This window comes from Dreissena polymorpha, chromosome 8 (assembly GCF_020536995.1).
Source record: "Dreissena polymorpha isolate Duluth1 chromosome 8, UMN_Dpol_1.0, whole genome shotgun sequence".
Lineage (NCBI taxonomy): Eukaryota > Metazoa > Mollusca > Bivalvia > Myida > Dreissenidae > Dreissena > Dreissena polymorpha.
This window is the reverse complement of record NC_068362.1, coordinates 54291550-54308105: the sequence shown is the minus strand read 5'-3', so window position 1 is coordinate 54308105 and position 16556 is coordinate 54291550. Positions and strand designations below refer to the sequence as shown.

General features: G+C 36.0%; 2 protein-coding genes across 2 annotated transcripts; both read left to right on the top strand.

Annotated features, from left to right (window-relative positions):
- Positions 1 to 387: 387 nt before the first annotated feature.
- LOC127840541 (transcription factor HES-4-B-like) lies at positions 388 to 900 on the top strand. Its single transcript, XM_052368955.1, has one exon. The coding sequence runs from the start codon at positions 388 to 390 to the stop codon at positions 898 to 900; it is 513 nt and encodes a 170-aa protein (XP_052224915.1).
- Positions 901 to 9292: 8392 nt separating this feature from the next.
- On the top strand, positions 9293 to 16197 carry LOC127840540 (enhancer of split mgamma protein-like). The gene is made up of 6 exons (XM_052368954.1): positions 9293 to 9349; positions 9779 to 9874; positions 10554 to 10795; positions 14575 to 14665; positions 15345 to 15586; positions 16131 to 16197. The coding sequence occupies exons 1-6, from the start codon at positions 9293 to 9295 to the stop codon at positions 16195 to 16197; spliced, it is 795 nt and encodes a 264-aa protein (XP_052224914.1).
- Positions 16198 to 16556: the final 359 nt, after the last annotated feature.

The following is a 16556-nucleotide window of genomic DNA, read 5'->3' as shown; positions in this document are numbered from 1 at the left end:
TTTGTCAATTTACCAAAGCGTGAAAAGATCCCTTTAACAATTAGTGTATCTGTAGTGAGTTTTGTTTTATTTTTTCAATTAATTAATGTTTGCATTGCCTTGTAATTTAGACAAAGATACCAAACTAGTGTTATTGTTTGACGAGTTTACTTCAATAAATGAGTTTTCATATCCAGTAGTGTGCATTTTTTTTTATAAAAAGTGGACAAATTGTACAAAAGATTTAAAAGCTTCACTCGTTTTATTTGATAATAGCAAACATGCAATTGCAGTTATAGACACTTGCACACTTTGTTTGAACATTTACTGCAGCCGAAAGACTTACGTCCTTGATTTATTTTCCAAATGCACAATACATTTTGTAATTCTTATCTCCAGACGTCTCCAATGACGCGTGTAGACAAGGCTGACATTCTTGATCTCACAGTGCTCCACCTTCAGCAGCTTCAACAACCCCACCGCTCAGTTTCCATGGCAACCGAGTTGGCCGCCTACCAAATCGGGTTCCAGGCTTGTGTAAGGGAGGTTATGACGTATCTAACCTCACAGAAATATGCAGATATGAAGACGATCAAAGCGCTGAGTGATCATCTACAAGCGACACAGCATGTTCCTCAAAGGTGTGTCCGAAATCAAACGCCCGTCGGACATCAGACGTCTACCCCAGTGAGAATGAATGACGTCAGCAAAACGTCGACATACACTCTCAACACTTTGGATTTTTCTCTAAACACGAGCATCTCGCTCTCAAGCAACGAGAGTACATCAGACTCGTGTTACTCGAGTATGAATGTCTCATCAACTGAAAACAGCGACGTCATATCTGAAGGCGATGTTTCTATTGGATATGGCGAAAAAATTGGTCACATGTTTAAAGAAACACTGTGGAGACCGTTTTAGTTTGAAATGAATTTTTATATAGACTGTTATATGTTCTTCTTGTTAAGTTTGCATATTTATTTACTGCTATGAATAAATAAGACGTCACGTACTTTCTAGTCGTTTTTTTATTACAGTTAATCGTTGTTTGATATGTATCTCACATTCCACGGATATTTTAAATAGGGCAGATTCCGACATTTCTCACGACATGCACTTAATCTCTATATGGTAGAGGTGGCGAGCACCGTTAAGTTCATTCGGTGGTGGTGCGGATGCTTGTGAGTTGCCCTACGTTTTAGGTCTTACTACGTGTAATCTATTGGCATTTATACGTTTCTAACACGTTCCTGTTACCCCTTTAAACGTTCAGTAAGACATTCGCGTCATCTTCTTATCCTGAGTGAAAAGACTTCTGTGACCTGATTTAAGGTTTGGGGAGTTTCAGACAAGATTTGTTTTGCTAAGCGGAGAATTATTTTCATAGATAAAAGAACACAACGTGAACCTTTATCTATACACAAAATAAATAACGCAACTTTTTCTTCGCGAAACATCGTGGCTATCGCACGGAATTTTCGTCACTGTACTGACGCAACTTTGTACTAGTATAATGAACTGTTATTCTAATGAACAATATATACCAATAAATTTCGTAGTTTGCTTTCTTGTTATGTAAATTTTGTTGGAACTTTAAACACCTTTACTGCATCTGTACACACCAACTGCATGCTCATATTTGGAAATCTGGATGAGTTATGAACTTTAATATATCCCAGGGGTGAAAATAAACTTTAAAAAAACCGTGGAGTTAAATAAAGCACAATCAGCACTGTAGAAAAATATCTGTTATTATATGATGTAATGCACCCTTCTTTAACTTTGGTCACTCAAAATATGCAATGTTTTTTTTGCGGAAAATCAAAACGACTGAATGCAAATATCTGAAAAACAGGATAAATTAAAAATTGCGTAATTTCATTACTTAAAGGAATATCAAAATGAAAATATGGGCAGCCGTAAAATTCTGTCAGCACTTTAAAATGATACCATTGATGATATGATCCATAGTACAGATTTATTATTTATTATAGTCTCATCGAATATTTACATTTATCACAGATTTGCAGATATAAAACAATAAGATAAAACATTGGCCACTCATAGAATGAGTTATAAGAGACTTATAAGACTTATACATGACAATTAATATACAAATTAAAATCTATATTGCCACCACCAATCTGATTTGTTGTCGAATATTATCCAATACTGTGAATGGTGACATTATCGCACAAATAATTAACCACCAAAAGAGAACATTCCACCATCATGACATACCATGGTAAGCTGATTAATGGTGATAATATATACTTCTAACCTAGTATAAACTTACAATCGGTTATCAGACTGTAGACAATTGATCCATATCAGATTGAAGGGAAGCAACTCTTCAGACCCTATCATTAAAATATCTACGTTTAAGCCCTGCAGAGTCATCTTTCCTTCATTAACATTTAAATGCGTTAAGAAGCAAGTTTAGTGCATTTTTTTCATCCCAGCATATACTATGTACTTTAAAAATGTCTTTTAAGATCCATAAAATTGATACATTGCATATGACCACTATACAAAAGCCTTAAAAAAGGGACTTTGATATACATTACATGCATAACAACATACATTGTCTGTACAATCAAACAAATTAGCCAATGCTAATTAGTGTACAAATAGAGTCGGACAATTGGAAAACGTAGTGATGTCTAACAAAAAAGAGAATATTGGCCTAAATAAGGCTACTTGACATTATAATGGTACTAAAACAAGGCACCACTGGATAATTTAAGAATTTGATATGTTGAAGAAGAAAGTGTAAAGACACAATTCAGCTATTGATACATCACAGTTTTCCAATTTATTTTGCTAGGCAATAAAGAGCAACTGTTAACTATACAACCATAAAACCAACTATACATATCAACAACCCTGTTGAGTACAATTACTCAAAGATTAAAATACAAAGTATTACACATAGGTGAATACAATACCAGATGACCAGGTTGTTAAAAATCCTCTATCTAATTATTTACATAGAAAAAATGAGTGTAATTTAAGAATTTCAAAACAGGATTTAGCAGTTATTCTAATCAAAAGTGGGTCGGAGAACACCAAAATAGTCTTCTCTAACAATGACATATTTTCAAAGTTTGGGTTAACTATACATGCTTTCTGAGTGAGAACATGTGTAATATGGCTGTACACAGAACACTGAAACAGAACATGAGACTCATCTTCAATCGAGTCACAGAATGAACATTTGCGATCAATGACATCTAAATTTTCATATCGTCCAGTTTCGATCCTAAGTGGTGCTACGCCACACCTGAATTTACTAAATGCTGCACGGTGATTTAAAGGCAGGATCATTTTTCAATAATTTTGAGAACCATAGCTGTGTTTAAACTAACAATATTTCCTAAGTATATTACGTCCATTACCTCGACCACTTCCCTCACGCACGATTAATAGTTGCATGCCAGTCTACTACATACTGTTCAAAAATCTTATCTCTTACAATTACAGGTAGTGCATAATTAGTATTAAAGCTATACAAATCACAAAACTCTTCACAGTTTAAAACGCGTAGCTTAGTTTTAACTAAATAGCACCAGTTTCTACAGTTACCTTTACCCTTGGATAGAGCCCAGAGTGCAATTCGTTTTTTAAGTCTGCATTCTTGCATTGCGGACAATCGACACCAATGACTGCATATTCTTTTCCACTGTCGCGCAATTGTAGGAACCCAACCCATTTCGCCTGCTACAGCTGCATTGGAAGTATATCTACCAACCCCTAGAAAAATCCTCATCGCCCGATTATGTACTGCGTTTATACATGAAAAGGATTTTGTTCCCCAAAATGCCGAGCCATACTCTATCACAGGCCAAACTAAACTATCATACAACTTAGTATAGACATCGTAAAAAAAACCTCCTGCAGTTTTACATTTAGCAATAAGGAGCCCCAACGCCCGACTAGCACTCTGTGCAACCACCTTGGCTGTAATCACTGGGGGCTGACGAGGTCAAAGCGTAGTCCGTTTCGCTACGACGTCGGGTATATGTTTTACTACGAAAACATTGTGTAAATACACTACTTAATCAGGCGAGCTTCATCTTTTCTGGTGTTTATGGATTAGAGAACGGAACATCCAGTAATGGTAGGTACTTATTTTCAATAACAAACTAATAACAAATGCGCGTAGTTGCAACCTTTAAGTTCATTTTGAGCTAAAATCGAAATATTTCGATTTGAAGCAATGCATAAGGTGGTTATTCTGTGAAAATAGCCAATTACGGTAACTTAAATGAAATAAAACTACATGTTACTTTGATTCAGTGAACATTTCACATTTTAAAGTACAAAACAGGTTACGAACATATATTTTAATCATTCAAATGCTTTGTTTCGAAGGAAATTACAAGTCGCTTTATGTATAGGTTTCGCACAGAGTATGTATTGGTTGCGCAACGAAGTACAAATATAATGTATAGGTTGCTCAACGAAGATTCTGTATCCATTTCAGGACATATCACATGCAGTTTGCAGTTACTGCAGACTGCTATTTTCCAGTGCAAAAGATGCCTTGCTTCACTGTGCGCATTAACATCCAAACGAAAAAGTTGAACTCGGTGAAAGCCGGCACAGTCCCGGCAGAGCCCCGGTATACCGTCACTACGCCGGCACTTACCGGGGCTATAACGGCATCAAACTCCGGCAGAGCTGCGGCAACGCCCCGGTTTAACCGTGGACAACCGGGGCTCCACCGAAAAAGTATTCAAATGTTTAATACATCCGTGATGAACCAGGAGATACCGGGAAGGACCGGCAATGACCGGCTTGGCACTGGAAACAACCGGGACTTCACCGGAAAAAACCGGGACGGCACCGTCAGAGCACCGGTTTACTTATGTAACGTAGCTATAAAGAGACTCTGCCGGCATTCACCGGGGCTCCACCGGGGCGTTGCCGTGCCTCTGCTGGAGTGTGTTTGGGCACCGGTGGAGCTAAGGTGCCGTCCCGATTCTTCCCGGTACAGTCCCGGTTGTTCCCGGTGCCACGCCGGTCGTTGCCGGTCCTACTTGGTGACTCCCTGTTCATCCCGGAGGTATTAAACATTTTAATACTTCCCCGGTGGAGCCCCGGTGGTCCCCGGTCGTCCACGGTTCATCCCGGTGGAGCACCGGATCACCCCGGTAGGGCCCCGGTTCATCCCGGTAGATGCCTGATCACGCACTGGGGCTCCGCCGGCATCATAGTGAGACTGGGCCTTAACCGCATTGTAACACGAGGTAAATTTACCGGCCGTCATGTACGCAGTAAACAATAACCTGTGACAGAAACCCACTGCCACACCTTTACAACAATATACTTGTTATGCAATTGCGGATTTGTGCCATTGGGGTTCTACTTTCCACACCTTAAGGCTGTTACAGGTGTGGATTTTACAGGTAAAATCATGTATACGAACATGAAATTCATCTCAAAATTAGTTGACGATAACCGATTTTCAAGAAAATCGCTTTGATATTTACAATGTAAAAATGAAATCCGTATGAGATAAATAATGATCGAAGTTGGGACATGGGATTTACTTTGACATAAGCAGCGTTTCGAGATAAGCGAGTTGGGGATAACGAGAATCGAATGTTATTTGATAAAGAGTACCGTATGCTGAAAACCTATCGTCGCTCTCTATCAAAATAAGCGTGTAAGGGATTGTCACTAGAAGAAGATGCGTCATTTTTATTGAGACCGACGACATAAGGTTCTCGACTCTCAACTGTCGTCATATATATGGATTTTCGTTTCCTTTGGCCTTGTCGTGAATTTAATTATATCATAATAATGTGCATTACCATGTTGACTGTGCGCTTCGGATCATGTTGTGCCGTTGTTACTACCTCTTTCTCAAAGGAAACATCCAGCCACTCAATGACTCTATATTAAAAAAAACCTTTTCTTTATTTTGCCTTCGAGAGATAACCAATACGTCTTCTGTGAGAAACGCATACATGCTAAAGCGTTGTCGTAGCGAGGCATATACGTATACTGTCAGAGACATGATCACGCCTAATAAAAGTAATAATAATAGCCTTTACTTCTGATAACTGGGTCACCCTACATATTTCTAAACACACAAGTGGCTTCACGATACATAGATCAATTTGGAAATTGTAAAATTGTGTCATTTAACACAGTTGTAAACCTAAATTGCATTTTTTTTAAGTGAAACTTTACTTCGGTTTGATAAATCAGCGGTATATTTCATGTTTAACCGCATAAACCAGACACATCTTGGATTATAATTTGATGTAACAGACCTATGAAATTTCATTGTGCTTAAATTCAGAGTTTTGTCAGTAGAAAAGCATAATCTTACATGTTTTAAACACAATTTTCTACTAATCCGTTATCGATGTCATGTGTATTTTAACAATGTTTTCGTAGTAAAACATATACCCGACGTCGTAGCGAAACGGACTACGCTTTGACCTCGTCAGCCCCCAGTGGTAATATTGAAGTCAAAATGGTCTTGCAATAAAATACCCAGGTAGGTATATCTATCCACGGTTGACACCACTGATTCACCACATTTGAAAACACTGTCACATTGTTGGATACTATTAGGTCTGAAGTGAACAACATTACTTTTCTTATCGTTAATAACCATATCATTTGACGAACACCAGCTATCTAGATGGTTTAACAATAATTGTAGACTTTGTTGACTCTCTGCTAGTAATACAATGTCGTCTGCATATACCAGAATACAAATAATGTCTTTATCGACCTTTATACCTATACCAGTAGCTTTTAAGTAAGTAGCTAGATCATTGCTATAAAAATTGAACAATAAAGGCGACAACGAACACCCTTGTTTTAAGCCACAATTGACATCAAACCAGTCGGTCTTTAACCCATTCAACCGGACACAGGAAGAAACTGAACTATACAAAGATTTTATACTGGAGAACATTTTTCCATGTATTCCAATTTGTGTAAGACGTCTTCATAATTTAGCCCTGTTAATAAAATCGTACGCTTTTTTGAAATCAAAAAAAAGCGGTGTAAGTCGACAGTCCAGATTTCTTCCTAGTGTCGATCAAACTGGTCAAAGCATATATTTGGTCTATATTACTGCGGATTTTCCTAAAACCATTCTGCTCATCAACTAATATATTATTATCATCAGACCATTTAACCAATCTATTGTTCAAAATGTTACAATATAGCTTATACATTGAGCATGCAAGGGAGATCCCCCTATACGAAAGCGGGTCTCTTGGATCATTCTTTGCTGATTTGGGTATGGGGTTTATTATACATGTACCCCAAATAGAAGGAAGCACGCCCCTAATAAAACATATATTAAAAAATGAATGTAAAAATAAGACAGAAGTATTATTCTTCAATGACTCAACATGTATATTATCGATACCACAGGCCTTTCCTAGCTTAGCATCTTTAATAACCGTCATTACTTCAAGGATACTGATACCATCAAAAACAGGGGCTCGTTTACTGTGTTTGACTCATCAGCTATAATATTTATGTGTTCTTCATCATGTCTGCTGTATAATGTTTTCCATTTCCATTTATCCAAAACCTCTTTAACATCCTTCGATACCGACCCATCATCTAAAATAACTTCCATCGGGATACCAGTTTCCTTACAATGACCCACCCCTATTCTACCAATAGATTTCCAGAACTGTGACTGGTTAACATTACAATCATTGAGCATGTTGCCAGTATTAGTCGTTAGAACTATGAAGAGTTTGGATTGAAACAATTTTTGGCTTAAAGCATGCACCCACACAATTGGGAAAATAAAATCTGGTGTAAATTTCTTATGCAAAGGAATATCACAATGAAAATATGGCACTTAATAAATTACAATTAATACTTTAAAAAAATATAAGTTATGATATGATGCAATGCTCCCTTTTTTAGTTTTGGTCACGCAAAATATGCAAGGTTTTTTGCGGAAAATCAAAACGACTGAATGCAAATTCCTGAAAAATAGGACAAATTAAAACTTGGATAATTTCATTATTGAAAGGAATATCAAAATGAAAAGAAGGGCAGCCTTAAAAGTCAGTCTGCACTTTAAAATGATACCATTGATGATATGATTCATAGTACATGTTGTGAGTTTAAGTCGCTAGAACTATGAAGAGTTTGGATTGAAACAAGTTTTGGCTTTAAGCATGCTCCCACAAAATGGGGAAAATAAAATCTGGCTTTAATTTCTTATGCAAAGGAATATCACTTAGAAAATAAGGGACTTAATAAATTACAATTAGCACTTTTTTAAAATATAAGTTCTGATATGATGCAATGCACCCTTTTTTAGCTTGTGTCACGCAAAATATGCAAGGATTTTGCGGAAAATCAAAACGACTGAATGCAAATACCTGAAAACAAAAACAGGACAAATTAAAACTTGGGTAATTTCATTATTATTATGCGAAAAATAGGGTAAAATTAAAACTTGCACAACTTCATTATTTAAATGAATATAACAATGAAAATATGGGCAGACATAAAACCCAATCTGCCTTTTAAAATGATACCACATATGATGTGATCCATAGTTTATATTCGAAGTTTTATTCGCTAAAACTATGAGGAGTTAAAATTGAAAATAAAATGCATCGGCAAAATGCGGTAAATAAAATCTAGTGTAATTTTATTATCTAACAGAATATCACTATAAAAAAGTTGGTAGTCATTTAACCGAATCAGTACTTTAATAAAAATGTCAAATTTAATAATATCCAGGGCATATTTTCTTAGTTAAATCTGTCACAAGTTTACTGACATTGGAGCAAAACCTGTATTTTCCGAGAATAGCGTAAAAATGCAGTAATGTTTGTAACGACGTCTCTGGTGTTAATTAATTTGAAAGAGGATACTTAAAATGAAATACATGATTGTACTCAACCACTGTGACAAAGATCGTCGCACATAATTTGAGTAAAGTGTTATTGCATTAATTACTTTAATTTGATTACCACTTGTATTTCATAAGTTAAACAAATTGGAAATAAATGAAGACTCTTTGTTGACACACGTTGACTTGTTTAACTAAAGTGTTAAGTGTTTGTCACGCGTTTATTACATGTTTGCTGCTAATTAAGGACATCCACGTGACGTGTTAATGACGATCAACTCGTGCCTTTAATTGACACGAAACAATTTAGTATATAAGTAATCATATACCTCGTAGAAGCATAAAAGTATTATCAGCTGAGAAAGAGTTATACAGAAAATTAAAATAACACAATAGAATTATAGCGGGCTCGATCTTTTTCCTTGCAATTGTTACTGGCATTCTGTGAACACAATGAAAATATCTACAATAAAACAAGCTGAGCAGGAGGATTCCAGCTATTTGAGAAAGGTAAGTTTCAATACTATATATTGTATATTGAAAAGTATTTCAAAAGACAAAACATGTGCTGGAGATATAAATTACACGTCATCAAAACCATCTTATCCTGAAACATTTTTTGTTTTAGTACCGAAGCCATACAATGTATAACAATATAACTTCGGCTTCTTAGGAGGTTTCATTAACAAACATACATCAGGATGCATTGTAACTTAATAGCAGGCATTAAAGCTGCTTATCTGTAATATCAGGGTACACCTATTTACAAGAAAACGCATTTAATACAGGCCATTACCTAACTCGCTGCAGACAAAATATTGCCTTTGTACTAAAAAATAGCTAAAAATTCACCTTAGAGCCAAGATGGTATACGGTACACGTTCAATTTAAATGGGCACTCAACAACATCACTCACATCATGTGTTCCTCTTTTCTCAGATCAGGAAGCCGCTGGTGGAGAAGCAGCGACGGGAGCGCATGAACCACAGCATCGACAAACTGAAGCGGCTAATAGCGGACACCGTTAGAGAACAGGTAACGCACGGGGTTAATGTATTATTATTGTTTCGCACGTGTTACTAAAATGTCAAACGTTATTGCACAAAACTATATACGATGTTTATCTTAAGAGCATCGCTTATCGTAAACTATACCATATTTATTCAGTACATACGGTAAAGTATTGATATATAACTCATCAAATCTTGTCCAGTTTCATAATTTATCGGTATCTACTTTTGTTGTTAAACTTCTTACCGGTATCTACTTAAATTGGTCGTAAAACTTTTTTCTGTTAGTTGCACACTGTGTCTTCGTGTATATTGCATCACCTGTTTATTGCCCATACTGGCAATGCGTCCTGTCATACATGTACTATTAGTGTTTCTGTAGAGAGTTTTGTTTATCTAATTCAGTTAACTAATATTATTGCATTGTAATTTAGACAAAGATGCCCAAATAGTGTAGTTGTTTAACGAGGTTGCTGCAATAAATGAGTTTTCATATCCAGTAGTGTGCATTTTTATAAAAAGTGGACAAATTGTACTCAATATTTAAAAGCTTAACTAGTGACTCGTTTTATTTGATAATAACAAACATGCAATTGCAATTAAAGACACTTACAACTATGTTTGAACATATACTGTAGCCTAAAGCCTTACGTCTTTGATTTGTTTCCCAACTGCACAATACATTTGTTTATTTTTATCCCCAGACGTCTCCCATGACGCGTGTAGACAAGGCTGACATTCTGGACCTCACAGTGCTACACCTTCAGCAGCTTCAACAACGCCACCGCTCAGTTTCCATGGCAACCGAGTCGATCGCCTACACATCCGGGTTCCAAGCTTGTGCAAGGGAGATAATCACGTACCTTACCTCTCAGAAATCTGCCGATATGAAGACGATCAAAGCGCTGAGTGATCATCTACAAGCGACGCAGCCTGTTCCTCAAAGGTGTGTTCGAAATCAGATGCCCGGTGAATATCAGATGTCTACCCCAGTGAGAATAAATGACGTCAGCAAAATGTCGACATATACTCTCAACACTCAGGATTTTTCTCCCATCACATACGCAAGTGCGTTTTCTAAAGGATATTACCATGAGCGACCTTTCTCAGAAAGCAATTCAAGCGTCTCGCTCTCAAGCAACGAGAGTATATCGGACTCGTGTTACTTGAGTATGAATGTCTCATATATGGAAAACAGCGAGGTCATATCTGAAGGCGTTGTTTCTATTGGACATGGTGACAAAATTGGTCACGTGATTAAGGATTCATTGTGGAGACCGTTTTAGTTTGAAATGAATTTTTATTTAGACTGTTATATGTTCTGTTTGTTAAGTTTGCATATTTATGTACTACTATGAATAAATAAGAAGTCAAGTACTTTCGATTCGTTTTTTAGTGCAGTAAAAGTCAAAATGGTCTTGCAATAAAATACCCAGGTAGGTATATCTATCCACGGTTGACACCACTGATTCACCACATTTGAAAACACTGTCACATTGTTGGATACTATTAGGTCTGAAGTGAACAACATTACTTTTCTTATCGTTAATAACCATATCATTTGACGAACACCAGCTATCTAGATGGTTTAACAATAATTGTAGACTTTGTTGACTCTCTGCTAGTAATACAATGTCGTCTGCATATACCAGAATACAAATAATGTCTTTATCGACCTTTATACCTATACCAGTAGCTTTTAAGTAAGTAGCTAGATCATTGCTATAAAAATTGAACAATAAAGGCGACAACGAACACCCTTGTTTTAAGCCACAATTGACATCAAACCAGTCGGTCTTTAACCCATTCAACCGGACACAGGAAGAAACTGAACTATACAAAGATTTTATACTGGAGAACATTTTTCCATGTATTCCAATTTGTGTAAGACGTCTTCATAATTTAGCCCTGTTAATAAAATCGTACGCTTTTTTGAAATCAATAAAAGCGGTGTAAGTCGACAGTCCAGATTTCTTCCTAGTGTCGATCAAACTGGTCAAAGCATATATTTGGTCTATATTACTGCGGATTTTCCTAAAACCATTCTGCTCATCAACTAATATATTATTATCATCAGACCATTTAACCAATCTATTGTTCAAAATGTTACAATATAGCTTATACATTGAGCATGCAAGGGAGATCCCCCTATACGAAAGCGGGTCTCTTGGATCATTCTTTGCTGATTTGGGTATGGGGTTTATTATACATGTACCCCAAATAGAAGGAAGCACGCCCCTAATAAAACATATATTAAAAAATGAATGTAAAAATAAGACAGAAGTATTATTCTTCAATGACTCAACATGTATATTATCGATACCACAGGCCTTTCCTAGCTTAGCATCTTTAATAACCGTCATTACTTCAAGGATACTGATACCATCAAAAACAGGGGCTCGTTTACTGTGTTTGACTCATCAGCTATAATATTTATGTGTTCTTCATCATGTCTGCTGTATAATGTTTTCCATTTCCATTTATCCAAAACCTCTTTAACATCCTTCGATACCGACCCATCATCTAAAATAACTTCCATCGGGATACCATTTTCCTTACAATGACCCACCCCTATTCTACCAATAGATTTCCAGAACTGTGACTGGTTAACATTACAATCATTGAGCATGTTGCCAGTATTAGTCGTTAGAACTATGAAGAGTTTGGATTGAAACAATTTTTGGCTTAAAGCATGCACCCACACAATTGGGAAAATAAAATCTGGTGTAAATTTCTTATGCAAAGGAATATCACAATGAAAATATGGCACTTAATAAATTACAATTAATACTTTAAAAAAATATAAGTTATGATATGATGCAATGCTCCCTTTTTTAGTTTTGGTCACGCAAAATATGCAAGGTTTTTTGCGGAAAATCAAAACGACTGAATGCAAATTCCTGAAAAATAGGACAAATTAAAACTTGGATAATTTCATTATTGAAAGGAATATCAAAATGAAAAGAAGGGCAGCCTTAAAAGTCAGTCTGCACTTTAAAATGATACCATTGATGATATGATTCATAGTACATGTTGTGAGTTTAAGTCGCTAGAACTATGAAGAGTTTGGATTGAAACAAGTTTTGGCTTTAAGCATGCTCCCACAAAATGGGGAAAATAAAATCTGGCTTTAATTTCTTATGCAAAGGAATATCACTTAGAAAATAAGGGACTTAATAAATTACAATTAGCACTTTTTTAAAATATAAGTTCTGATATGATGCAATGCACCCTTTTTTAGCTTGTGTCACGCAAAATATGCAAGGATTTTGCGGAAAATCAAAACGACTGAATGCAAATACCTGAAAACAAAAACAGGACAAATTAAAACTTGGGTAATTTCATTATTATTATGCGAAAAATAGGGTAAAATTAAAACTTGCACAACTTCATTATTTAAATGAATATAACAATGAAAATATGGGCAGACATAAAACCCAATCTGCCTTTTAAAATGATACCACATATGATGTGATCCATAGTTTATATTCGAAGTTTTATTCGCTAAAACTATGAGGAGTTAAAATTGAAAATAAAATGCATCGGCAAAATGCGGTAAATAAAATCTAGTGTAATTTTATTATCTAACAGAATATCACTATAAAAAAGTTGGTAGTCATTTAACCGAATCAGTACTTTAATAAAAATGTCAAATTTAATAATATCCAGGGCATATTTTCTTAGTTAAATCTGTCACAAGTTTACTGACATTGGAGCAAAACCTGTATTTTCCGAGAATAGCGTAAAAATGCAGTAATGTTTGTAACGACGTCTCTGGTGTTAATTAATTTGAAAGAGGATACTTAAAATGAAATACATGATTGTACTCAACCACTGTGACAAAGATCGTCGCACATAATTTGAGTAAAGTGTTATTGCATTAATTACTTTAATTTGATTACCACTTGTATTTCATAAGTTAAACAAATTGGAAATAAATGAAGACTCTTTGTTGACACACGTTGACTTGTTTAACTAAAGTGTTAAGTGTTTGTCACGCGTTTATTACATGTTTGCTGCTAATTAAGGACATCCACGTGACGTGTTAATGACGATCAACTCGTGCCTTTAATTGACACGAAACAATTTAGTATATAAGTAATCATATACCTCGTAGAAGCATAAAAGTATTATCAGCTGAGAAAGAGTTATACAGAAAATTAAAATAACACAATAGAATTATAGCGGGCTCGATCTTTTTCCTTGCAATTGTTACTGGCATTCTGTGAACACAATGAAAATATCTACAATAAAACAAGCTGAGCAGGAGGATTCCAGCTATTTGAGAAAGGTAAGTTTCAATACTATATATTGTATATTGAAAAGTATTTCAAAAGACAAAACATGTGCTGGAGATATAAATTACACGTCATCAAAACCATCTTATCCTGAAACATTTTTTGTTTTAGTACCGAAGCCATACAATGTATAACAATATAACTTCGGCTTCTTAGGAGGTTTCATTAACAAACATACATCAGGATGCATTGTAACTTAATAGCAGGCATTAAAGCTGCTTATCTGTAATATCAGGGTACACCTATTTACAAGAAAACGCATTTAATACAGGCCATTACCTAACTCGCTGCAGACAAAATATTGCCTTTGTACTAAAAAATAGCTAAAAATTCACCTTAGAGCCAAGATGGTATACGGTACACGTTCAATTTAAATGGGCACTCAACAACATCACTCACATCATGTGTTCCTCTTTTCTCAGATCAGGAAGCCGCTGGTGGAGAAGCAGCGACGGGAGCGCATGAACCACAGCATCGACAAACTGAAGCGGCTAATAGCGGACACCGTTAGAGAACAGGTAACGCACGGGGTTAATGTATTATTATTGTTTCGCACGTGTTACTAAAATGTCAAACGTTATTGCACAAAACTATATACGATGTTTATCTTAAGAGCATCGCTTATCGTAAACTATACCATATTTATTCAGTACATACGGTAAAGTATTGATATATAACTCATCAAATCTTGTCCAGTTTCATAATTTATCGGTATCTACTTTTGTTGTTAAACTTCTTACCGGTATCTACTTAAATTGGTCGTAAAACTTTTTTCTGTTAGTTGCACACTGTGTCTTCGTGTATATTGCATCACCTGTTTATTGCCCATACTGGCAATGCGTCCTGTCATACATGTACTATTAGTGTTTCTGTAGAGAGTTTTGTTTATCTAATTCAGTTAACTAATATTATTGCATTGTAATTTAGACAAAGATGCCCAAATAGTGTAGTTGTTTAACGAGGTTGCTGCAATAAATGAGTTTTCATATCCAGTAGTGTGCATTTTTATAAAAAGTGGACAAATTGTACTCAATATTTAAAAGCTTAACTAGTGACTCGTTTTATTTGATAATAACAAACATGCAATTGCAATTAAAGACACTTACAACTATGTTTGAACATATACTGTAGCCTAAAGCCTTACGTCTTTGATTTGTTTCCCAACTGCACAATACATTTGTTTATTTTTATCCCCAGACGTCTCCCATGACGCGTGTAGACAAGGCTGACATTCTGGACCTCACAGTGCTACACCTTCAGCAGCTTCAACAACGCCACCGCTCAGTTTCCATGGCAACCGAGTCGATCGCCTACACATCCGGGTTCCAAGCTTGTGCAAGGGAGATAATCACGTACCTTACCTCTCAGAAATCTGCCGATATGAAGACGATCAAAGCGCTGAGTGATCATCTACAAGCGACGCAGCCTGTTCCTCAAAGGTGTGTTCGAAATCAGATGCCCGGTGAATATCAGATGTCTACCCCAGTGAGAATAAATGACGTCAGCAAAATGTCGACATATACTCTCAACACTCAGGATTTTTCTCCCATCACATACGCAAGTGCGTTTTCTAAAGGATATTACCATGAGCGACCTTTCTCAGAAAGCAATTCAAGCGTCTCGCTCTCAAGCAACGAGAGTATATCGGACTCGTGTTACTTGAGTATGAATGTCTCATATATGGAAAACAGCGAGGTCATATCTGAAGGCGTTGTTTCTATTGGACATGGTGACAAAATTGGTCACATGATTAAGGATTCATTGTGGAGACCGTTTTAGTTTGAAATGAATTTTTATTTAGACTGTTATATGTTCTGTTTGTTAAGTTTGCATATTTATGTACTACTATGAATAAATAAGAAGTCAAGTACTTTCGATTCGTTTTTTAGTGCAGTAAACCTTTGTTTAATCTGTATCTCACATTCCACGGCTAATTAAAATGTGACAGTGTCTTACTGCACGGCATGCCATTTATCTCTATAGGGTAGAGGTTGTGGCGAGCACCGGTAGGTTCATTCGGTGGTGGTGCGGATGTTTGGGAGTGGCCTAAAGTTTTAGGTCTGACCGCGTGTTATTTATTCACCCGATGGCATTGATATCACTTTCCCACGATACTAGCACGTTCCTGTTACCACTTTTAAATCTTTAGTAACACATTCGCGTCTTCTTCGTATCCTGAATGAAAACACCCGTGTGGCTTGATGTAAAGTTTAGGGACCTTCAGACAAGATTTGTTTTGTTTAGAAGATATTTATTTTACATCGGAAAAAACGTGAACTCTATTAAAATACGAAATGAATAACGGACATTTTTGTTCGCGAAATATTGTGGCTATGGAATTTATTTTTGTCACGCAACTATTTACTATGGAATACTGTTAGTGCCATCGTAGTTACACATTAAAAATCC

Bases quoted from the DNA above. Each gene is read 5' to 3' on its own strand.
- LOC127840541 (XM_052368955.1), top strand. From the start codon at position 388: ATGACGCGTGTAGACAAGGCTGACATTCTTGATCTCACAGTGCTCCAC.
- LOC127840540 (XM_052368954.1), top strand. From the start codon at position 9,293: ATGAAAATATCTACAATAAAACAAGCTGAGCAGGAGGATTCCAGCTAT. The intron at 9,875-10,553 runs GTAACGCACGGG...TTTTATCCCCAG, and splicing joins CGGACACCGTTAGAGAACAG to ACGTCTCCCATGACGCGTGT. The intron at 15,587-16,130 runs GTGTGTTCGAAA...TTATCTCTATAG, and splicing joins ACGCAGCCTGTTCCTCAAAG to GGTAGAGGTTGTGGCGAGCA.